Source organism: Symphodus melops (assembly GCF_947650265.1).
Source record: "Symphodus melops genome assembly, chromosome: 1".
Taxonomy (NCBI): Eukaryota; Metazoa; Chordata; class Actinopteri; order Labriformes; family Labridae; genus Symphodus; species Symphodus melops.
The window spans coordinates 1,517,179-1,542,300 of NC_136691.1; the positions used below are offsets into that span (position 1 = coordinate 1,517,179).

The 25,122-nt window shown below is 44.3% G+C and overlaps 2 protein-coding genes and 1 long non-coding RNA gene across 3 annotated transcripts; 2 read left to right on the plus strand and 1 right to left on the minus strand.

Moving 5' to 3' along the window:
* Positions 1-206: 206 nt before the first annotated feature.
* On the minus strand, positions 207-1,969 carry LOC306825052. Its single transcript, XR_013779214.1, has 3 exons — positions 1,902-1,969; positions 1,457-1,510; positions 207-1,168 (listed from the first exon to the last, which is right to left on the minus strand). It is a non-coding gene; the product is annotated as an uncharacterized lncRNA (long non-coding RNA).
* Positions 1,970-3,363: 1,394 nt separating this feature from the next.
* LOC306824865 (tripartite motif-containing protein 16-like) lies at positions 3,364-5,165 on the plus strand. Its single transcript, XM_079345249.1, has one exon. It carries the CDS (start codon positions 3,391-3,393, stop codon positions 5,071-5,073), a length of 1,683 nt encoding a protein of 560 aa, XP_079201375.1. The 5' UTR covers positions 3,364-3,390; the 3' UTR covers positions 5,074-5,165.
* A 6,748-nt stretch (positions 5,166-11,913) lies between these two features.
* Positions 11,914-23,050, plus strand: LOC306833217 (uncharacterized protein; the record flags this gene model as incomplete). Its single annotated transcript, XM_079358339.1, has 4 exons — positions 11,914-13,573; positions 17,663-17,799; positions 17,910-18,785; positions 20,596-23,050. The coding sequence occupies 4 exons, from the start codon at positions 11,914-11,916 to the stop codon at positions 22,282-22,284; spliced, it is 4,362 nt and encodes a 1,453-aa protein (XP_079214465.1). The 3' UTR covers positions 22,285-23,050.
* Positions 23,051-25,122: the final 2,072 nt, after the last annotated feature.

Here is a 25,122-nt window from a genome sequence, read left to right on the forward strand (position 1 = left end):
ACAGCGCCACCTAGCTCTAATGTCTCTGCATGTCATGTTGTGATTGTTTTGGAATATCCTCGAAATAATCACCTCTGTATTTATTGTATCTATACTGATAATCTAATGATGTCAGAGATAAACTAAACTACCTCAGTGCAGATTCAAAATTATATATTTGTGGCTTTCTTAAATAAAGATCTTGATAAGAATTCACACTGAGTGTATTTCACTTTCTAGCTTTTATTTCTTCCATAAATGATTCAAATAATTTGTTAATATGTTTGTTAAACTCTGATGATGAAGTGTTAGAATGAAGATTTGACATCGTCAAACTACAGCTGTGCAGGTTCGATTCCTACGAAGCCTTTTAAAATGACCTCACTTGACTTCCTGAGATGACTTTCAAAATAAAACAGTGTTCAGTTGAGTCCTGCAGACACAGTTTTATGCAGTAACATTCAGACTAAAGCAGACTTTTTTTTTTTTTACTTCATGCTGAAAAATAATCAGCTAAAGTTCCTACAAAAAGAAAAATCATTGCTGCTGGTTAAACTGGGAAAGATATTGAATGGGTTGAAGTGACATCCATGTGGGGCTTTATCTAAAGTCAGTGTTTCTTTGGAAAGCAGGTTTAAAGAGTGAGGAACTGATGATGATGGATATATGCAATAAAGGATGGATTGATGAACATATGGATGAATGGATGATTTAAGAATTGATGGATGGATAGACACAGTATAAGGGGTGCAGCGATAAATAGGTGATTTGAGACTATATGGATGTATACTTGTATTACTGACTGTATGGATATGGGGGCAATGGTGGCACAGTGGTCCCCATATTCGGAGGCTATAGTACCCAACGCGGGCAGCCCGGGTTCGACACCAGCCTGTGGCCACTTTCCTGCATGTTAATCCCCACTATCTGCCCCTGATTTCCATCTCTGTCCACTGTCCTATCCCTCTACTAAAGCCACATAAAAGCCTGACAATAAAAGATCTTGAAATGAGTGAATCAATATTTGCAGAAGTGGTGCCTGTCACCTGGTAAGGCAGACATTATGGTGATAAATGCAGATTGGAGGGCCTTTAATTTTGTTTTGCCTGGGACTCCAGACTCGACCACTGGATGGCTGAGCCTCCACCATCCGACTGTGTCATCCCCATAACCAACGCCATCCTCATTCCTGCATGGGTAAGAAAGAGAAATCCTTCCTGCATCTTATCCCATCGGCTCTTTTTGTAAAGCGTCTCAAGAAAACAATTGTTGTGAAATGATGCGAAACAAATAATGATGGATGGATGATTCAAGAATATATATGTATAAATTCTTGAATCATCCATATATATCAAGTTAAATGAGCCTTATATGGTGCACCTTGAGTGAAATGTTTTATATTCATATTGAGTTCCATCATATTCAAAGACTGTCTGCATCACTAATGACTCTATCCTGTGAAATCCTTCAGACTCACCTTTCCAGTAGAGATCTCTGCCCTCTCACTCCCTGTGCTCCTCTGTCCTGACTCCTGCAGGTCAATGGGGTCGTGGAGAGATTATTAATATTATTGTTAATATCCAGTGATGATAATCATAGTGAATGAGCTCAGCTCCTGTTTCAGGTGTGCATCCGTGCATAAAGTGAGAAACACAGCTGATGCTCCAGAAGGAAGGAAATCAGCCCAAAGATAGTATATGGTAAAGAGAGTGCACACTTAGCTCTATAAACAACCAGGGCCTTCACAATGCATTTCACACTAACTAGCTAGCTAAGTAGCATAATTCTTTTAGAGCTGGAAAGTAACTGTGCAAGCTAGGTTTTTACTTGTCAAACAGGAAGCACTTGGCTCATTACATGGGACTTTGTGCTGTTAGCTGGGGGCTAACTAATTATTACTAGCAGCAGAGAAGAATACTTACTTTGTTCAAAAACTTTCTTATATCCACTCTGCATTCACGTCCTTCTCCTCACGCTGTTCTAGCAGCTCTGTGTGGACTTCATCTTACACACACACGCTGCAGGAGTGCAAGCTAGGTCGCAGGGAAAACACGGACTGGATTTTTAGTCACGTGGGCGGTCTCTATATGAACAAGTGGAATGGATTGGATAACGACACGCTGAAGGGTCTCTCTACCTGACACGATGAAGTGAAGGGAAACTGACAGATTCATCATCATATTTAAGTAAATAATGACAGGTTATTCTGGGTAATGTAGTGCTAACCTGTCTAACTAATAAAAAGGCTATGAACATATATCAGACTACATTTTTCCAGGGATGTGTGTGTGCTTGCGTGCGTGCAGGTGGAAGTGCATGTGCATAAAACTGTAAGTTAGATCTTGTGGATTCAAATTAATAACGGAGATTTCATGTTTTATTTTAAAATGGTTGTGTCATTCATTAAAAATGGAAACAGTACAATTATTGGAAGGATAAAAATGAGTTTAATTCACATTAATTTATAAGCTTTAAAGACCAATATTAAAGTCGTAATTTGACACTTTTGAATATTTAATGGGTTAAGTTGATACAAAGGGAAAGTAATATTTTCTGTTTTACTCTCTTTTAGTTCTTACAGTGTTTTCAAAAATAAAAAGGAATTATTTAAAAAATCAAACCTCTGAAACATCAGTTTGAGAGCCAGACCGTCTATTCCTTCACACCTGAGGAGTGTCAGACACCTGGGATCAAATGTAGTCTGAGTCTGGACTTCCTGCAGGTCATTCAACTTCTTTTTCTTTCAGCTTTTTGATGATCTGGTTTGGATGTTAAAGACTTGATTGATTCTTTTACTCGTTGTGAAAGTTTGAATGAACGTGTTCCTTCCTTTAAGATGAGAACTTGCTCATGATTTAAAGTAAAGATCCATCAAGTCCTTCAGGATGAATGCATGTTTTCCCTGCAGCCTGTTTCAGCTAAAATTACAACTTTTAATTTCTTCTTTTTAAGATGTAGAATCAGATGTGAGAACTTATCTCTCTAGGAACAATGAGAGCTGTTTTGTTTCACATCCTGGTCACACTGACACCTGCTGGTGAGCTCCTGTCAGTACAGCTCAGTGAAATCTGACGTAAGGTGCCATTTAATACAAAACGATCTTTAAGTGCAGGTAAAAACTACAAATCAAAAACACATCATCATATTTCCTCGTTTTGTATTAATGTTCTCTGTTGTAAACAAGTCTCTCTCACACACACACACACACACACACACACACACACACACACACACACACACACACACACACACACACACACACACCACTCCTCTTCCTGTAATGAGTCGTTGTTTGATCAGCCCTCCCTCTTCTTCCTGCTCTCACCCCTTATCTCTTTGTAGATAAGGGGTGAAACTTGTTCCAGTTATGAGGAAGTGAAACTCACACAGTCGTTGTTACAGAGAGGAGAAATGGCGCAGAAAGGAGTTCAGCTGGACCGGGAATCCTTCTCTTGTTCCATCTGTCTGGATCTCCTGAAGGATCCGAGGACTCTTACCTGTGGACACAGCTACTGTATGAACTGTATTAAAGGCCACTGGGATGCAGAGGATTATAAGGCAGTCTATACCTGTCCTCAGTGTAGAGAGGACTTCATACCGAGGCCTGTCCTGAAGAAAAACACCATGTTGGCAGATTTAGTGGAGAAGCTGAAGAAGACTGGACTCCAAGCTGCTCCTGCAGATCACTGCTATGCTGGATCTGAAGACGTGGCCTGTGATGTCTGCACTGGGAGGAAACGGAAAGCCTGTAAGTCCTGTCTGCAGTGTCTGGCCTCTTACTGTCAGAATCACCTCCAGCCTCATTATGAAGCAGCTCCATTAAAGAAACACAAGCTGGTGGAGCCATCCAAGAAGCTCCAGGAGAACGTGTGCTCTCGTCATGATGAGGTGATGAAGATGTTCTGTCGTACTGATCAGCAGTTTATCTGTTATCTCTGCTCTGTGGACCAACACAAAGGTCACGACACAGTCTCAGCTGCAGCAGAAAGGAGCGAGAAGCAGAGAGAGCTCGAGGTGAGTCGACTAAACACCCAGCAGAGAATCCAGGACGGAGAGAAAGATGTGAAGCTGCTCCAACAGGAGGTGGAGGCTATCAATGGCTCTGCTGATAAAACAGTGAGGAACAGTGAGAAGATGTTCACTGAGCTGATCCGTCTCATGGAGAAAAGACGCTCTGATGTGAAGCAGCAGGTCAGATCCCAGCAGCAAACTGAAGTGAGTCGAGTCAGAGAGCATCTGGAGAAGCTGGAGCAGGAGATCACTGAGCTGAAGAGGAAAGACGCTGAGATGGAGAAGCTGTCACACACACAGGACCACATCCAGTTTCTACAGGACTACCCCTTAGTGTCAGCACTCAGTGAATCTACACACTCATCCAGCATCAAGATCCGTCCTCTGAGGTTCTTTGAGGACGTGACAGCAGCTGTGTCAGAAGTCAGAGATAAACTACAGGACGTCCTGACAGACAAATGGACAAACGTCTCACAGACACTGACTGAAGTGGATGTTTTACTGTCACAACCAGAACCAGAACCAGAGCCCAAGACCAGAGCTGAGTTTTTAAAATATTCATGTGACATCACACTGGATCCAAACACAGCATACACATATCTGTTATTATCTGATGGGAACAGAAAAGTAACATTAACAGTTCAGACCCAGTCTTATTCTAGACACCCAGACAGATTCACTGGACGTCGTCAGGTCCTGAGTAAAGAGAGTCTGACTGGACGTTGTTACTGGGAGGTGGAGAGGAGTGGAGGGGGAGTTGATGTAGCAGTCACATACAAGAATATCAGCAGAGCAGGGAGAGAGTGTGTGTTTGGATGTAATGACAAATCTTGGAGTTTAGATTGTGAAAACAACAGTTATAACTTTTGGTACAACAAAGTCCAGACTCCTGTCTCAGGTCCTCGGTCCTCCAGAGTAGGAGTGTACCTGGATCACAGAGCAGGTATTCTGTCCTTCTACAGCATCTCTAAAACCATGACTCTCCTCCACAGAGTCCAGACCACATTCACTCAGCCTCTACATGCTGGACTCAGGGTTTATGGTTTTGATGGATCCTCTGCTGAGTTGTGTAAACTGAAATAAACAGAAGTCATTAAGGAGACAGATGTTGAACTTTCTGTGTTTGAAATCTTCAACTTGATTTTTATCCATGCTCGTTGCTGAGATCTGATGGTCGTCACCTGTCAATCAAACTTTATGGGCGGTACTTTGACCTCTTCTCGTCTGTTCTGTAAATGTTTGAGCGTCTTTAAGTGACGCTCCTTCCTGTGTCTGTTTAGCCGTGGACTCTTTCACTGCTCACCGTGACTTTTGTTCACCTGAACTGACATTTCTCTGTGTGAAAATGATGATTTGTGTTCATACATTTATACGCTGTTGTTTCTGTTCTGATTCAGAGTCTGAAGAGAGAGAGAGAGAGAGAGAGAGAGGGAGAGAGAGAGAGACAGACAGAGAGAGAGAGAGAGAGAGAGAGAGAGAGAGAGACAGACAGAGAGAGAGAGAGAGAGAGAGAGAGAGAGCAGCAAACTTTTCTTTCACGCTGATTTTCTCTTCTCACCACTTTGTACATTTGTATAAAATCTATCAAATCCCACTGAAAGAAAGGAGTTAGTCAGAATAAATGTTGGTGTTCATATTCAAAGTGATGTAAAAATGTCCTCTGAGGTGTTTTCAAAATGTAATCGTCCTGATGAAATCAATAAGGAGATAAATCCTGGTTTAGCAAAGTGATTGTGTGGATGAAGTGAATGTGTTCATGAAATGATTGAAGGAGAGACATTGAACACACTTTACTGATTTGATGTGTGAATAACCTGAAATTTGACATCCTGAATAAACACACATGAACTCAACCTTTTCTTCTCCGTCTTCATTTTATGGCGAAGCAGTGGAAACTTCACTTTTACTTCTATTTGAATCCAACAACGCCACCTAGGGGAATGTATGGGGATGTATATTGCTCATTTCCTATTGGACTCTATTGTAAGCACTGGAGCAGGGCTGAGGGCTTACCAGAGGTGAGTAGGACTAGCTGAAATAAAGGGGAGGGATCCTAAGTTACACCGCACACCTGATCAAAAACAACATCAGCATTGACACCCAAGTGCTTTACTGTACAGGGACGTGACGGGCCGCCATCGAGGAATCAACCAGTCTCCTGCAATGCCCAAGACAATGAAATGGGGAAATAAATAAGTTACAAGGCCAATAATGCAACTCACGTATTCTATCTAAATGTGCGTATGATTACCCGTCACACATACTCATACGCACTCATATCCATATACACACATCCTGACATCGTGACAGGAGAGGATGAGCTACCATGCTGCAGATTCAGAAACAGTCTAAGTTTAAGTAGTTTAAGCATCCTCTTAAAGGTCCAGAGTTTACTTCACTATGTCTTCAGCATGAACCAACTGGACCAGGAGAAAATCAGCTGTTCCATCTGTCTGGATCTCTTGAAGGATCCGGTGACTCTTACCTGTGGACACAGCTACTGCATGAACTGTATTAAAGGTCACTGGGATACAGAGGATTATTAGGCCGTCTATACCTGTCCTCAGTGCAGAGAGGACTGTCTTCCGAGGCCTGTCCTGAAGAAAAAAAACAAGTTTGCAGATATAGTGGAGTCTTCAGAGGGTCCCTGTGCTGTGGAAGACGTCATCGGCATCGTTCCTTTACCGAAGACGAGACATCCCAGCCACGCCAAGGACTACAGATAAGTGACACTGATGTCGTACATCATGAAGACTATGGAGGTCCGGCCGATAGTCAGGCACAAAAAAGATCCTTTCTGCTTAGCTTACTAACTGTGAGTTCAGGACGCCATCGTGTTCCTGCTCGACGACATCAGGACCTGGATGACCAGAAACTTCTTACTGCTCAACTCAGACAAGACTGAAGTTATAGTGATTGGTCCTAAGAACCTTAGAGAGACTTTCTCTGCCGATATGACGGCCCTTAGTAGTATTAGTGTAGCCTCTAGTACCACTGTTAGGAACCTAGGAGTTCTGTTTGATCAGGATATGTCCTTTGATTCCTACATTAAACAAATTTCAAGGACAGCTTATTTTCACCTTCGTAATATCTCTAAGATCAGACAGATCCTGTCACAAAATGATGCTGAAAAATTAGTTCATGCATTTGTTACCTCCAGGTTGGATTACTGTAATTCTATTTTAGCAGGGTGCTATGGTAAATCTCTAAAGACCCTCCAACTCGTCCAAAACGCTGCAGCTCGTGTTCTTACTAGAACTAGGAAAAGGGACCACATGACTCCTGTATTGGCTTCTCTCCATTGGCTCCCTATAAAATCTAGAATAGAATTTAAAATCCTTCTGCTCACCTACAAAGCTCTAAACGGTCAGGCACCATCGTATCTTAAAGAGTTAATTGTACCGTACTATCCATCAAGAACATTACGTTCCCAGAATGCAGGCCTGCTCGTGGTGCCTATAGTCTCTAAAAGTACTATGGGAGGTAGAGCCTTTAGTTACCAGGCACCGCTCCTTTGGAATCGTCTACCAGTCGGGGTCCGGGAGGCAGACACACTAGGTACTTTTAAGAATAGACTTAAAACTTTTCTTTTTGATAAATCTTATAGTTAGGGCTGGCTTAGGACCAGCTCATAGTTATGCTGCTATAGGCTTAGACTACCGGGGGAACTGGCACCAGGATCTCTTATCTCTCTCTCCCTCTTTCTCTCCCAGCTTTCTCACCTTATAGTAATAAGATATGTCTATAGTGACAAGCAGTAGCTTGTCACTATCTTTGTATTCTAACCTCTCCTTTTGAGCTCTCTTAGGTTCCTTGAGCTCTCTTAGGTTCCTTGGGACTGTTGGTGAGGATGGCCTGCCCAAACAACCCCCCCCCCCCCCCTCCCCCTGAGGATGGCCTGCCCAGACCCCCCCCCCCCCCAACCTATCCCATCCTATTCTTCTTTCTGCATCTTGTCCCATCTCCCCCATCCCATTTTCAAGCCCAGCACAGTTTAGCAGATGGCTGTTCCGTCATGGGCCCGGGTCTGCTGAAGATTTCTGCCTGTTAAAAGGAAGTTTTTTCTTGCCACGCCATGACGGATTAAGCTGGGCTCTTGTAACATAGCCATAAGTAAGGTCCTTTACCTGCTTTTTGTAAACATAACAATGAGCATGGTCTTGTTACCTGCCCTTTTGTTAATGTTAACAGACAAACAGTAAGGTCCTTTACCTGCTTTTGTAAAGTGTCTTGAGATAACGCCTGTTATGAATTGACGCTATATAAATAAAGATTGATTGATTGATTGATTGACGTCGTCAACGCTCACCTTGACAAGCCAGACAGCACTGTGAGGGTCATGTTGTTTGACTTCTCCAGTACTTTCGACACCATCTGTCCGGCTCTCCTGGGGGAGAAAATGACAACAGTGCAGGTGGATGCTCCTCTCGTGTCCTGGATTGTTTACCTGACAGGCAGACTACAGTAAGTTCGCCTTGCGGACAGTGTGAAGGACAGTGTGCTCAGAAACACTGGGGTCAGATAGGGGACGGTCCTGTCTCTGTTCCTCTTCACCTTCTACACTGCAGACTTCAACTACGAAACAACCCAGAACCCTGAAGTTTTCTGAACACTCGGCCGTGGTTGGATGCATCAGCGAGGGTGAGGAGGCCGAGTACAGGTCTGTGGTGGCTGCAGTTCTAGGTCCAACACTATTTTCAATTTTCAGGCTCCCTCATGGTAGCATTATCTGTAAATATTATGTAAATTATCACTGTTATGCCGATGACACACAACTTTACCTCACGATTACACCTGGTGACCTGTCAAATACATCTGCTCTCCTAAGGTGCCTTTCAAAATTAAAATCACGAATGTCAGACATTCTACAACTAAACAATGCAAAGTTTGAAGTAATAGTCATCGGTCCTCCATCAAAAATACATCAAATTACAGCACACCAAGGAGTACGTGCCCATTACCTAAAACATTTATCCTGAAACCTTGGTGTAGTTCTCGATCAGGACTTGTGTTTTGAGCCTGAAGTGAAGAACGTGATACAGTCCTGTTTTTACCAGCTCAGAAATATAACGAGATCAAATCACTCATGTTGTGAAACGATCTGGATCGTATCCATGCTTTTATTTCCTCCTGTCCTGAGTACTGTAATTCATTATACACCTGTCTCAGTAAAAAAATCAATCCACCACCCACAAACTATCCCAAACACTTAACAGAACCATCTCCTGATGCACAACCTTGGACGCATTATCAGTGTTGTTTCCTGGAATCTCAGAGTGTTTTGGGTCTTACAACAGACACCCTCCTCCAGGCGACCCAACCGAGGCTGATCAGACCTCGACCTGTGTCCAAGTGGCATTCTACTGCCCCCACCGCTCTCCCCTCTTCAGCCAGAGCCGTCTGGAGGCTCTCTCTGCTGCCTCCACGTTGTTGCCTATAGCTCTCCTTCGGTCGGCACCTGTTAGGCCCAGTGTGCCATAGGCTTTACTCAAGGAGTGACTGGCAAAAACCCGACTGCCCACCTCCACTGGCATACACCTGGTCCTCCAACCGTTCCTCCGACAATCTTCCACCAGCTCTTGGTACTTTTCCCTCTTTCTTACAACCCAACTTTTAACAAGTACAAACAAATGTGCCCACATCACCCTCCAATCTTAATGTCCCTTCACTGGCTCCCTGTTGATTTTGGAATTGATTTTAGGAGACTTTTATTTACAAAACGTGGGCTGTCCCCTTCCTGCATTTCTGATTTTTTAACCCCTTCATTATTCAGGGTGCAGTCTTAGATCCTCTGGCAGAGCCCAACTGGCTGTTCCAAGGTCCAGGCTTAAAACTAAAGGGGACAGGGCTTTTGCTGTTAGAGCCCCCAGAACAGCCTGCCAGATGATACCAGACTTGCAGAGTCAGTCTCTAGTTTTTCTAAGCTTTTATTCTTTTAGTCTGATTGTATTGTCCCTTTGCTTTTATTGTCTTTTGTGAAGAACTTTGTTCATTGTATAGAAAAGGTGTTATACATATAAAGTATTATCTTTATTATAATATTAAATCCCATTAATTGCTCATTGAAGCAGATTCTGGTGTGTGGACTTAGTCTTCCTATGTTTTTAAGAGCAACTGGAGCAACCAGATTTTACCCTGGGATTAATAAAGTGTTTCTGATACTGAGTGTGTCTGACTCCAGGATCCTGACTGGTAGATGATTCCAAAGGAGAGAGGCCTGATATCATACCACTTGCTACGATGTCTTGTGTTTCAAATTCTAGTGATCATTTGTCTGAATAAATGGAACAAACAGTGTCCTCGCTAAACTGTTTGTTATTGAGACACACCCTGTCTGTTACAAAAAGCTGCTGTTTGTGGAATGCAGTCAAACCTGAACATCTTTCTGACAATGACGTCTAGCTAGCTAGCTAGATGTTGTTCTGAGATAATGCATTCCACTCCCCCACAAGTGCTACATGCAGTTCTGCCAGGTCATGTCAGGGTGGGTTACGAACATCCAGTCACTGCTTCAGCTGGTCCCAGACATGTTCTATTGGGTTCAGGTCAGGGGACGCTGCTGGCCAAACCATATGAGGCACTCCAACTTCCTGAAGTTGAGCTGTGACAGTTCTGGCACGATGTGGTCGAGCATTATCATCCATGAACAGAAAGTTGGGGGTGTGCTGGTGGAGTTGGGGGATGATGATGATGGGGTCTATGATGTCTCTGGGGTAAGAACGTGCAGTAACTGAGTCATCTACAATCACCCAATCTGTTTTGCACTGACTGGTGATGCCTGCCAGACTGTTGCACCTCCTCCACCAAAGCGAACTCTGGGTACCATATAGACTTTGGTGTATCGCTTACCTTGCCTTCTCCAGCAAGGCCGACGACCATCATTTCTGTGCAAGGTCACCTGACAGTCATGAGTGAACAGGAAAGTAGACCACTGCTGTGTTGTCCAAGTCACATGGTCTTGTGCCCACTAAACGGTCACAGCGGTGTCATGGTGTCAGTGGAGTCACCTGCAGCGGTGGTCTGGCATCAAGCCAAGGCGGTGGAGTCAGTTGTGAACAGCTTGTCTGGAAACCCTTGTACTCCTCACGTCTCGTAAACAGGCCTGCAGCTGTGTGGCAGTAGCGGTGTCTGAGTGCAAAGGTCCTCAGGTACTGGTCTTCATTGTGGTCCATCAATCATGGGGCTCCACTCCTGGGTATGTCACCAACACAGCCATCCTGCAAGTCTGCTGATGACAGTTTGAGAAACACCAAGTTCACAAGCAACATCTGACTGCCTGTTACTGACCTAAAGGCGTGCTGTGGCCAGGTGGCGCTGCTCGTCTGTTAAATGATGTTGTGTGTTCATGGCTGCTTGAATGATGAACCGGGAATGACTTGACAGGATAACATGTTAACAATTTTCAATACTAAAATTTGCTCTAAGTTGGGAAAAATGCTGCACTGCTGTTAGAAGCCCAGTCAATGTCTGTGATTGGTCAAATGTTGTAAACTCCGCCCATTGATGTGACAGCTGTCATGGAAACCCTATGTTTATTTATTTCTCTGTTTTCTATTTTTATACAGTGTTATGTTTCAAATTCTAATGATCATTTGTCTAAATAAATTTAAAAAACAGTGTCCTCGCTCTTTGTTTATGAGACACACCCTGTCTGTTTAAAAAGTTGCTGTTTGTGGAACGTAGTCAAACCTGAACACCTTTCTGTCAGTGAACTCCACCTGATGCAAATCTTTCCCTTTCCCCGCTCCGTCACAGACCTGTCGGTATGAGGAAGGGTGTGAACTAGATACTGTAGATTGCAGGAAAAAAACACTTTATTCACTGCAGCAAGTCAACAAGAGCAGACGGTTGTTGTCCATCAGAGGTCTGACTGTATTTCTATCCAAAGAAAGAGGAACTGTTTGACCATCACTGAGAGGAGAAATGGCTCAACGAGGAAACCAACTGGACCAAGACAAAATCAGCTGTTCCATCTGTCTGGATCTCCTGAAGGATCCGGTGACTCTTACCTGCGGACACAGCCTCTGCATGAACTGTATTAAAGGACACTGGGATACAGAGGATTATAAGGCAGTCTATACCTGTCCTCAGTGCAGACAGGAATTCATACCGAGGCCTGTCCTGAAGAAAAACACCATGTTGGCAGATTTAGTGGAGGAGCTGAAGAAGACTGGACTCCAAGCTGCTCCTGCAGATCACTGCTATGCTGGATCTGAAGACGTGGCCTGTGATGTCTGCACCGGGAGGAAACTGAAAGCCTGTAAGTCCTGTCTGCAGTGTCTGGCCTCTTACTGTCAGAATCACCTCCAGCCTCATTTTGAAGCAGCTGTCTTTAAGAAACACAAGTTGGTGGAGCCGTCCAAGAAGCTCCAGGAGAACGTGTGCTCTCGTCATGATGAGGAAATGAAAGTATTTTGTCGTACTGATCAGCAGTCTATCTGTCTCCTCTGTTTAATGGACGAACACAAAGGTCACGACACAGTCTCAGCTGCAGCAGAAAGGAGCGAGAAGCAGAGAGAGCTCGAGGTGAGTCGACTAAACACCAAGCAGAGAATCCAGGACGGAGAGAAAGATGTGAAGCTGCTCCAACAGGAGGTGGAGGCTATCAATGGCTCTGCTGATAAAACTGTGAGGAACAGTGAGAAGATGTTCACTGAGCTGATCCGTCTCATGGAGAAAAGACGCTCTGATGTGACGCAGCAGGTCAGATCCCAGCAGCAAACTGAAGTGAGTCGAGTCAGAGAGCGTCAGGAGGAGCTGGAGCAGGAGATCACTGAGCTGAAGAGGAAAGACGCTGAGATGGAGAAGCTGTCACACACACAGGACCACATCCAGTTTCTACAGGACTACCCCTCAGTGTCAGCACTCAGTGAATCTACACACTCATCCAGCATCAAGATCCGTCCTCTGAGGTACTTTGAGGACGTGACAGCAGCTGTGTCAGAAGTCAGAGATAAACTACAGGACGTCCTGACAGACAAATGGACAAACGTCTCACAGACACTGACTGAAGTGGATGTTTTACTGTCAGGACCAGAAAACATGACCAGAGCTGAGTTCTTACAATATTCATGTGACATCACACTGGATCCAAACACAGCACACACATATCTGTTATTATCTGATGGGAACAGAAAAGCAACATTAACACGTCAGACCCAGTCTTATTCTAGTCACCCAGACAGATTCACTGAACATTATTATCAGGTCCTGAGTAAAGAGAGTCTGACTGGACGTTGTTACTGGGAGGTCGAGTGGAGAGGAACAGGAGTTCATGTAGCAGTCACATACAAGAATATCAACAGAGCAGGGAGTGAGTGTTTGTTTGGACATAATGACAAATCTTGGATGTTATATTGTGACAACAACATTTATTACCTATATTACAACAAAGTCAGGACTCCTCTCTCAGGTCCTCAGTCCTCCAGATTAGGAGTGTACCTGGATCACAGAGCAGGTATTCTGTCCTTCTACAGCATCTCTGACACCATGACTCTCCTCCACAGAGTCCAGACCACATTCACTCAGCCTCTACATGCTGGACTCTTGGTTCATGGTTCTTTTGGATCCTCTGCTGAGTTGTGTAAACTGAAATAGACAGAAGTCTTTAAGGAGACAGATGTTTAACTTTCTGTGTTTGAAATCTTCAACTTGATTTTTATCCATGCTCGTTGCTGAGATCTGATGGTCGTCACCTGTCAATCAAACTTTATGGGCGGTACTTTGACCTCTTCTCGTCTGTTCTGTAAATGTTTGAGCGTCTTTAAGTGACGCTCCTTCCTGTGTCTGTTTAGCCGTGGACTCTTTCACTGCTCACCGTGACTTTTGTTCACCTGAACTGACATTTCTCTGTGTGAAAATGATGATTTGTGTTCATACATTTACATGCTGTTGTTTCGGTTCTGATTCAGAGTCTGAAGAGAGAGAGAGAGAGAGAGAGAGAGAGAGAGAGAGAGAGAGAGAGAGAGAGAGAGAGAGAGAGAGAGAGAGAGAGAGAGAGCGAGCAGCAAACTTTTCTTTCATGCTGATTTTCTGTGTGGATGAAGTGAATGTGTTCATGAAATGATTGAAGGAGAGACATTGAACACACTTTACTGATTTGATGTGTGAACAACCTGAAGTTTAACATCCTGAATAAACTCACATGAACTCAACCTTTTCTTCTTTGTCTTCAGTGCAAGCGTTCAAGTGATTAAAAAAAAAGTTGTCTGCAGTCAAGCAGCAGAAACAGCTGAACATGTTCTCAGTAAATGATGAAAGTATTGAACACACAGGCAGAACATGAAGAGAGAGAGAGGGACGAGCAAGAAGAGATTCAAAAAGGATGTTGGAGGCTGGAGAGAGAGAGAGAGAGAGAGAGGCCGAAGATGCTTGTTGAAATATCTTTTGCGAACAGGTCTGTTGAGGGATAGTTAAATCCAGCAGATGGCAGCAAAGACACTTTTCCAAAGGAAACAACTCATTGCAAACTATTAAATTTAAGGGGACATGAGGACATGAGGGTAACCATCCAACGACAGAGGTTTTTAGAGGCTTGCTGGGAGAGGGGGAAAAGCAGAAATCAAGCGTTGGGTGGAAAGGAAAGGCTGTAGCTAGTAGACTCTACTAGCTGCAGTAGAGTTACATGCACTTCTTTTAGCAGTATGGGTGGAAAACAAAATACTCATTTGCAGCCAAAACACATAAAGATCTGCTGTATGAGATATTATAAAATGCTAAATGGAGTAACAGAACAAGGACAATATATTGTATTTATGTGGGTTCCAGCCCACATTAGAGTTCCAGGAAATAAAAAAGTAGACAAGCTAGCAAAGGAAGCAGTAAAGAGGGAGAATGTAGAGTTAGGGATCAAACTTTCAAAGTCAGAGGGAAAAAGCATCATCTGGAAGAAGTTGGAAAAAATGGCAGCAGTACTGGGATGGTGACACTAAGGGGAGACATCTTTACAAAGTTTGGAAATCCATAGGAAGAGTTGTAAATAAAGGAAGGAACAGGAGAGAAGAAATGATTATGAGTAGAATGAGGATTGGGCACAGTATGCTCAAAAGCACCCTTTACATAAAGGGAAAACCTCCAACAGGAAAGTGTCAGTGTGGGGAGAAGGAAACTGTGAATCATGCATTAACAGGAAGTATGAAATAGAAGAGATGTGATGAATGCACTTAAAAGGAGATGGCCAATAGAAATCAACATTAAAGACACTTTACTGAGTTGATGTGATGACGAAGAGAGGAAAGTGATCTTTAGATTTTTGACACAGACTGGACTTATAAAAAGAAAGTAACTCCAATAATTCAAGAGGAGGAGGAATTACCGTTTCAATCCAGCAGATGGCAGTAATGCGACATAATGATGCCAACTGCTGTAAAACTCCAAAGAAGAAGAAGAATGACACTTTTTCTGATGCAAGCTGCCACTAAAAGCCACAGAAAAAGATAAAGAAGAAGAAGAAGAGTTTTTTTTACTTTTAAGTAACTGTATTTAAGAAACATTCAAAATGTCCTTAAAAATATTAAAAAATAATTCCACATAAAAAAAATAATACAACAACCATCATTCTAAACTTTTAAAACAAGAGAGCCATCTTCCCCCAGTGAACATGTGAGGCCCGTGTTATGTCAGGCATGTTTGTGGACACCAGGCACCCCCCTCTCATATTATTTAAATATTTTTGTTTTGTCAGTTGTTAAGTCTTATTGTTAAATATGTCTGCACAAAGACATTGTAATATTTTTAGTGGGTATATTTGTGGATTGAAGGAGTACGAAGTGTAACACAGGCACTTTTGGGGAAGCTCAGGGCAGCACAGGGGGTCTTTGATGCCATGCGTAGCTCAGTTGACCAAGACGTCCGAGAGTGTGCAGCCACGCGAAGTTGATGTGTTTGTGTCTCTGTGTTTCAGAGCAAATTAAAGAATCATAAAAATCCCATGCACGCTTGGTCCTTCGTGTGTAAATGTGCTACAAACACAAAACCTGCTTGACAGCCCACCCAGCTTTAAAACCATCCAGGTTGTTGGTCAGTCTATAAAACATGTGCTCTACCCTCAGACGGGCCGACACTAAACCCCTCAGACAGCGTACTGGGTCTGTCCAGCCTGTTTCCAACAGTTTGTTTTTCCTGCTTTTCCAGATCGCCAGTTTAGCAGATGCAAAAATAAAATTGATTAAAACAAAAGTTGGTCTTTTCTTTGGAGTGTATTTTGGCCCCAAGATAAAGAGGGGAACAGAGAACACCTCCCCCAAACCCTCCACCCACTCCTGCAGCGTTTTAAAAACCTAAACCAATCGGGGACAGGACACGACCAGGTGGTCTAAGGTCTCTGAGAGAGAACAAAAAGGACAACCCTCCTCAGTGCTTGGGTCAAAGTGAGCTCTATGTCTGTTCGTAGCTATTGCTCCGTGTATTATCCTCCACTGGATATCAGCCATCCGTTTTTCCACAGGAGGCTTATACAGGACCCGCCAGCTGCCACAAGGGGAAAAGCCTGTTCCCAAAACGTCCATCCACCTCGACTCTCTGACTCCTAAAGAGGAGAAAAGTTCAGCACCTCGACACGGCTGGAGTGCAGCTGTTTGCCTGTACAGGAGCTGAAGGTTCCCAGTGCTGGAGTCTTTAAGTTCAGAATGAGGCCTCTCTCCTCTCTCCATTCCCCCACCTCGGGACTCACACTCAAGGGGGGGAAGCTGTACTTGTGTCCTTTGCTCCAGTGTTCAGCCAAACTTTGACTCTGTGCAAAAGTTCGAAGTGGTGCAGACAGAGATTTCCACACTCCGTTCACCAGGTTCTTCAGCATGCTGGTTGATCTTTTACCGGTCACTTCAGCAAGACTCACAATCAATGTACTCGCAAGATGGTCCAGCTTCACTACACCCGTCTCAACGAACGCTGTTTTTAGGGCAGCTGAAGAGAAAATGGTGTCACACAGGAAATCCTTATTGAACAAAGGTTCTTCAAGCAGCCACATCCCAGGCCTGGGGTCAGGTGGTCGTGTGAAGCTCAGAGTCCTCCAGGCATCAATGACAGAACTGTTGAGAGGTGTTAATCCAGTACTGCTGTATGAAGGGGTCTTCATTTTATTGTAGACGAGTCGCCAGGCCTTCCAGAGCAGCAACCGGGCCACAGCAGACCAGCAACTGCCTGCAGTCTGAACACAGCAGTCCTGGAGGTAAAGTCTATAAGGCCCTGCCCCCCCCCCCTCTGCCACAGGAAGGTACAGGACCGATGCTCTCACCCAGTGATGACTGGACCAGAAGAAGTCTTTGAGGAGCCTCTGGGCTGTGAACCAGTTCAGGCAAAACCAGGCCTCTCAGCCAGCTCCTAAGCCTACACAAAACCGGCTCTATGACTGTGCAGACACAGCACCCTGAGGCACTTATGATCAATTCTGGGGATTTTAAGCATGCAACTCTGGACTCAAGTTTGGCTGTTTTTAATCAAGTTGTGGACTGTCCTACACGAAACAACAGGACAATAGATCTCCTGTATGTTAATGTGAAGGAGGCATACAGAGCGACCCCCCTCCCCCCATTAGGGAAGTCTGATCACAACTTGGTTCACCTACAGCCATCTTACACCCCCCGGGTCCAAAAGCTGCCGGTTGAAACTCGATCCATCAGGAGGTGGTCCCCAGAGATGGAAAGTGCCCTCAGAGACTGTTATAACACCACAGCCTGGGAGGAGCTGATGGATCCGCATGGTGAGGATATAGAGGGGATGACACACTGTGTGACGGATTACCTGAACTTCTGCGTCGACGTGGTTGCCCCTGTTAAGACTGTCCGCTGTTTCCCTAATAACAAGCCATGGGTAACGCGGGAAGTTAAGGCTGTCCTTAACAAAAAGAAGGCTGCCTTCAGGAGCAGAGACAGGGAGGCCATGAAGGCAGCACAGCAGGAGGTCATCGCTGTGTGAGGGAGGCAAAGGACACCTACAGGAGAAAGGTGGAACAAAAGCTGAGGGAAAACAACATGAGGGAGGTCTGGGAAGGTGTGAGGACCATCATGGGTCACAACACAAAGACCAGGGCCGCAGGGGGAACAATGGAGAGGGCAAACGAACTGAAAGACTTCTTCAACCGGTTCGACCAGCCCCTGCCCCCCCCTCTCCCACCCTCACCGCAGCCATCTCTCCTCCTTCCCTCTGCACACCTCCCCCCGGAAACCACAACACCCCCCTCCTCAACACAATCTCCGCTCCATCTCACCACAGACCAGGTCAGAGGACAGCTGAGGAAGCTCCAACCCAGGAAAGCGGCTGGTCCGGACAAAGTGTGTCCAAGGCTATTGAAGACCTGCGCTGCTGAACTGGGGGAACCACTACAACGGCTCTTCAACCTTAGCCTGCAGCTAGGGAGAGTGCCCACCCTATGGAAGACATCATGCATCGTTCCGGTTCCAAAGAAGAACCGGCCCAGCGAGCTGAATGACTTCCGACCGGTGGCACTCACTTCACACCTAATGAAGACGCTGGAGCGACTCTTTCTCAGCCTACTCAGACCCCAGGTACAACACGCCCAGGACTGCCTGCAGTTCGCGTACCAGCCAGATGTTGGTGTGGAGGATGCCATCCTGTTCCTGCTACATCGAGCCCACTCCCATCTGGATAAGGGAAGCGGCACTGTGAGGATCCTCTTCCTGGACTTCTCCAGTGCTTTCAACACTATCCAGCCCCCCCTGCTCCGGGACAAACTGAGCGGGATGGGAGTGGACCCCCACCTAGTGAACTGGATCTCTGACTACCTCACGGGCAGGCCTCAGTACGTCAGGCTGATGGACATCACGTCTGACACTGTGGTCAGCAGCACTGGAGCCCCCCAGGGCACAGTGCTGGCCCCTGTTCTCTTCACCCTATACACCTCGGACTTCTGCTACAACTCCGAGCTGTGTCACATACAGAAGTACGCTGACGACACAGCCATTGTCGGGTGTATCAGGGATGGCAGGGAGGAGGAGTACCGGACACTGGTGGGGGACTTTGCTGCATGGTGCCACACGAACCAGCTACAGCTCAACACCTCTAAGACCAAGGAGCTGGTCATTGACTTTGGGAGGTCCAGACAGAGGATGCAACCTCTTCTGTTAGAGGGAGCTGAAGAGGAGGCTGTGGACTCCTACAAATACCTCGGGTTGTGTCTTGACAATAAACTGGACTGGACAACACACACCAACCACCTATACGGAAAGACACAAAGCAGGATGTACTTCCTAAGGAGACTGCGGTCCTTTAACATCTGCAGCAAGTTGCTGGGGATGTTTTACCAGTCCGTGGTTTCCAGCGTGCTTTTTTACACCGTGGTATGCTGGGGGGGCAGCATATGCAAGCAGCACACATCCAGACTGGACAAACTAGAGCACATGGGACAGAGGGGTAGGAGTAGGAGCGTCTTTCCTTCTACCCTCATTGTGCAATAACACATGGACACTTTCACTTGTATGTGCAATAATAATCTCAACCAAGTGCAATAATCGCAACAATAATCATTGCCTTTTTTTGTATATTTTTTCCTGCTTCTTCCATGCATATTTTTTGTATATTCTTTCCAACGGCAGAGTGTTCTATTATTTATGCTATATTATTCTTTATATTGTTACCTGCTACATTTTTATTTTTATTGTATATGCTGCTGGAACCTAAATTTCCTTGAGGGAGTCATCCCAAAAGGAGTCTAAGTCTTTTAGTTCTATCAGTGTTTTCAAAAATAAAATGGAAATATTTAAAAAATCAAACCTCTGAAACATAAGTTTGAGAGCCAGACCGTCTATTCCTTCACACCTGAGGAGTGTCAGACACCTGGGATCAAATGTAGTCTGAGTCTGGACTTCCTGCAGGTCATTCAACTTCTTTTTCTTTCAGCTTTTCGATGATCTGGTTTGGATGTTAAAGACTTGATTGATTCTTTTACTCGTTGTGAAAGTTTGAATGAACGTGTTCCTTCCTTTAAGATGAGAACTTGCTCATGATTTAAAGTAAAGATCCATCAAGTCCTTCAGGATGAATGCATGTTTTCCCTGCAGCCTGTTTCAGCTAAAACTACAACTTTTAATTCTTTCTTTTTTAAAATGTAAAATCAGATGTGAGAACTTATCTCTCTGAGAACAATGAGAGCTGCATTGTTTCATATTGTGGTCACACTGACACCTGCTGGTGAGCTCCTGTCAGTACAGCTCAGTGAAATCTGACGTAAGGTGCCATTTCATACAAAACGATCTTTAAGTGCAGGTAAAAACTACAAATCAAAACACATCATAAATTCCCTTCATGTTTCTGCCCCTAGTTTTGTATTAATGTTCTCTGTTGTAAACAAGTCTCTCTCTCTCTCTCTCTCTCTCTCTCTCTCTCTGTCACACACACACACACACACACACACACACACCACTCCTCTTCCTGGAACCAGTCAGAGATTGATCAGCCCTCCCTCTTCTTCCTGCTCTCACACACAGCCTGCTGCACTCTGTCCTCATATTTCCTGGTTCCCTCCCGTTCAGATCTACAGTTTAGAGATGGGTGTAACCAATAAGAGCTGCACAGACACATGATTTGTAGATCAGAGGTGAAACTTGTTCCAGTTATGAGGAAGTGAATCTCACACAGTCGTTGTTACAGAGAGCAGAAATGGCGCAGAAAGGAGTTCAGCTGGACCGGGAATCCTTCTCTTGTTCCATCTGTCTGGATCTCCTGAATTATCCGAGGACTCTTAGCTGTGGACACAATTACTGTATGAACTGTATTAAAGGACACTGGGATGCAGAGGAGGACAAGAAAATCTACAGCTGTCCTCAATGCAGAAAGACCTTCAGAGAGAGGCCTGACCTGGAGAAAAACACCATGTTGGCAGATTTAGTGGAGGAGCTGAAGAAGACTGGACTCCAAGATGCTCCTGAAGATCACTGCTATGCTGGATCTGAAGACGTGGCCTGTGATGTCTGCACCGGGAGGAAACTGAAAGCCTGTAAGTCCTGTCTGCAGTGCCTGGCCTCTTACTGTCAGAATCACCTCCAGCCTCATCATGAACTACCTGTCTTTAAGAAACACAAGCTGGTGGAGCCCTCCAAGAAGCTCCAGGAGAACGTGTGCTCTCGTCATGATGAGGTGATGAAGATGTTCTGTCGTACTGATCAGCAGTCTATCTGTTATCTCTGCTCTGTGGACGAACACAACGGTCACGACACAGTCTCAGCTGCAGAAGAAAGGAGCGAGAAGCAGAGAGAGCTCGAGGTGAGTCGACTAAACACCCAGCAGAGAATCCAGGACGGAGAGAAAGATGTGAAGCTGCTCCAACAGGAGGTGGAGGCTATCAATGGCTCTGCTGATAAAACAGTGGGGAACAGTGAGAAGATGTTCACTGAGCTGATCCGTCTCATGGAGAAAAGACGCTCTGATGTGACGCAGCAGGTCAGATCCCAGCAGCAAACTGAAGTGAGTCGAGTCAGAGAGCGTCTGGAGAAGCTGGAGCAGGAGATCACTGAGCTGAAGAGGAAAGACGCTGAGATGGAGAAGCTGTCACACACACAGGACCACATCCAGTTTCTACAGGACTACCCCTCAGTGTCAGCACTCAGTGAATCTACACACTCTTCCAGCATCCAGATCCGTCCTCTGAGGTACTTTGAGGACGTGACAGCAGCTGTGTCAGAAGTCAGAGATAAACTACAGGACGTCCTGACAGACAAATGGACAAACGTCTCACAGACACTGACTGAAGTGGATGTTTTACTGTCAGGACCAAGACCAGAACCAGAACCAGAGCCCAAGACCAGAGCTGAGTTCTTAAGATATTCATGTGACATCACACTGGATCCAAACACAGCACACACACAGTTGTTATTATCTAATGAGAACAGAAAGGTAACATTAACAGGTCAGATCCAGTCTTATTCTAGTCACCCAGACAGATTCACTGAATGTTGGCAGGTCCTGAGTAAAGAGAGTCTGACTGGACATTGTTACTGGGAGGTGGAGAGGAGAGGAGAAGTTTCTATAGCAGTCACATACAAGAATATCAGCAGAGCAGGGGATGAGAATCGATTTGGATCTACTAAAAAATCTTGGGTGTTAGATTGTGATGGTTTCAGTTATTACTTTTATTACAACAATGTCCAGACTCCTCTCTCAGGTCCTCAGTCCTCCAGAGTAGGAGTGTACCTGGATCACAGAGCAGGTATTCTGTCCTTCTACAGCATCTCTAAAACCATGACTCTCCTCCACAGAGTCCAGACCACATTCACTCAGCCTCTACATGCTGGACTCGGGTTTTATGATGGATCCTCTGCTGAGTTGTGTAAACTGAAATAGACAGAAGTCTTTCAGGAGACAGATGTTTAACTTTCTGTGTTTGAAATCTTCAACTTGATTTTTATCCATGCTCGTTGCTGAGATCTGATGGTCGTCACCTGTCAATCAAACTTTATGGGCGGCACTTTGACCTCTTCTCGTCTGTTCTGTAAATGTTTGAGCGTCTTTAAGTGACGCTCCTTCCTGTGTCTGTTTAGCCGTGGAATCTTTCACTGCTCACCGTGACTTTTGTTCACCTGAACTGACATTTCTCTGATTTGTGTTCATACATTTATATGCTGTTGTTTCTGTTCTGATTCAGAGTCTGAAGAGAGAGAGAGAGAGAGAGAGAGAGAGAGAGAGAGAGAGAGAGAGAGAGAGAGAGAGAGAGAGAGAGAGAGAGAGAGAGAGAGAGAGAGAGAGAGAGAGAGAGAGAGAGAGAGAGAGAGAGAGAGAGAGAGACTGATTTTCTCTTCTCACCACTTTGTACATTTGTATAAAATCTATCAAATCCCACTTAAAGAAAGGAGTTAGTCAGAATAAATGTTGGTGTTCATATTCAAAGTGATGTAAAAATGTCCTCTGAGGTGTTTTCAAAATGTAATCGTCCTGATGAAATCAATAAGGAGATAAATCCTGGTTTAGATTCTGATCAAACAAAGTGATTGTGTGGATGAAGTGAATGTGTTCATGAAATGATTGAAGGAGAGACATTGAACACACTTTACTGATTTGATGTGTGAACAACCTGAAGTTTGACATCCTGAATAAACTCACATGAACTCAACCTTTTCTTCTTTGTCTTCATTGCAAACGTTCAAGTGATTAAAAAAAAAGTTGTCTGCAGTCCAGCAGCAGAAACAGCTGAACATGTTCTCAGTAAATGATGAAAGTATTGAACACACAGACAGAACATGAAGAGAGAGAGAGGGACGAGCAAGAAGAGATTCAAAAAGGATGTTGGAGGCTGGAGAGAGAGAGAGAGAGGCTTGTTGAAATATCTTTTGGGAACAGGTCTGTTGAGGGATAGTTAAATCCAGCAGATGGCAGCAATGACACTTTTCCAAAGGAAACAACTCATTGCAAACTATTAAATTTAAGTGGACATGAGGGTAATCATCCAACGACAGAGGTTTTTAGAGGCTTGCTGGGAGAGGGGGAAAAGCAGAAATCAAGCGTTGGGTGGAAAGGAAAGGCTGTAGCTAGTAGACTCTACTAGCTGCAGTAGAGTTACATGCACTTCTTTTAGCAGTATGGGTGGAAAACAAAATACTCATTTGCAGCCAAAACACATAAAGATCTGCTGTATGAGATATTATAAAATGCTAAATGGAGGAACAGAACAAGGACAATATATTGTATTTATGTGGGTTCCAGCCCACATTAGAGTTCCAGGAAATAAAAAAGTAGACAAGCTAGCAAAGGAAGCAGTAAAGAGGGAGAATGTAGAGTTAGGGATCAAACTTTCAAAGTCAGAGGGAAAAAGCATCATCTGGAAGAAGTTGGAAAAAATGGCAGCAGTACTGGGATGGTGACACTAAGGGGAGACATCTTTACAAAGTTTGGAAATCCATAGGAAGAGTTGTATAAAGGAAGGAACAGGAGAGAAGAAATGATTATGAGTAGAATGAGGATTGGGCACAGTATGCTCAAAAGCACCCTTTACATAAAGGGAAAACCTCCAACAGGAAAGTGTCAGTGTGGGGAGAAGGAAACTGTGAATCATGCATTAACAGGAAGTATGAAATAGAAGAGATATGATTAATGCACTTAATAGGAGATGGCCAATAGAAATCAACATTAAAGACACTTTACTGAGTTGATGTGATGACGAAGAGAGGAAAGTGATCTTTAGATTTTTGACACAGACTGGACTTATCAAAAGAACGTAACTCCAATAATTCAAGAGGAGGAGGAATTATCGTTTAAATCCAGCAGATGGCAGTAATGCGACATAATGATGCCAACTGCTATAAAACTCCAAAGAAGAAGACGAATGACACTTTTTTCTGATGCAAGCTGCCAATAAAATCCACAGAAAAAGATAAAGATGAAGAAGAGTTTTTTTTTACTTTTAAGTAACTTTATTTAAGAAACATTCAAAATGTCCTTAAAAATATTAAATAATTCCACAAAAAAAATAATACAAGAACCATCATTCTAAACATTTAAAACCAGAGAGCCATCTTCCCCCAGTGAACATGTGAGGCCCGTGTTATGTCAGGCATGTTTGTGGACACCAGGCACCCCCCTCTCATATTATTTAAATATTTTTGTTTTGTCAGTTGTTAAGTCTTACTGTTAAATATGTCTGCACAAAGGCACTGTGATATTTTTAGTGGGTATATTTGTGGATTGAAGGAGTACGAAGTGTAACACAGGCACTTTTGGGGAAGCTCAGGGCAGCACAGGGGGTCTTTGATGCCATGCGTAGCTCAGTTGACCAAGACGTCCGAGAGTGTGCAGCCACGCGAAGTTGATGTGTTTGTGTCTCTGTGTTTCAGAGCAAATTAAAGAATCATAAAAATCCCATGCACGCTTGGTCCTTCGTGTGCTACAAACACAAAACCTGCTTGACAGCCCACCCAGCTTTAAAACCATCCAGGTTGTTGGTCAGTCTATAAAACATGTGCTCTACCCTCAGACGGGCCGACACTAAACCCCTCAGACAGCGTACTGGGTCTGTCCAGCCTGTTTCCAACAGTTTGTTTTTCCTGCTTTTCCAGATCGCCAGTTTAGCAGATGCAAAAATAAAATTGATTAAAACCAAAGTTGGTCTTTTCTTTGGAGTGTATTTTGGCCCGAAGATAAAAAGGGGAACAGAGAACACCTCTCCCACACCCTCCACCCACTCCTGCA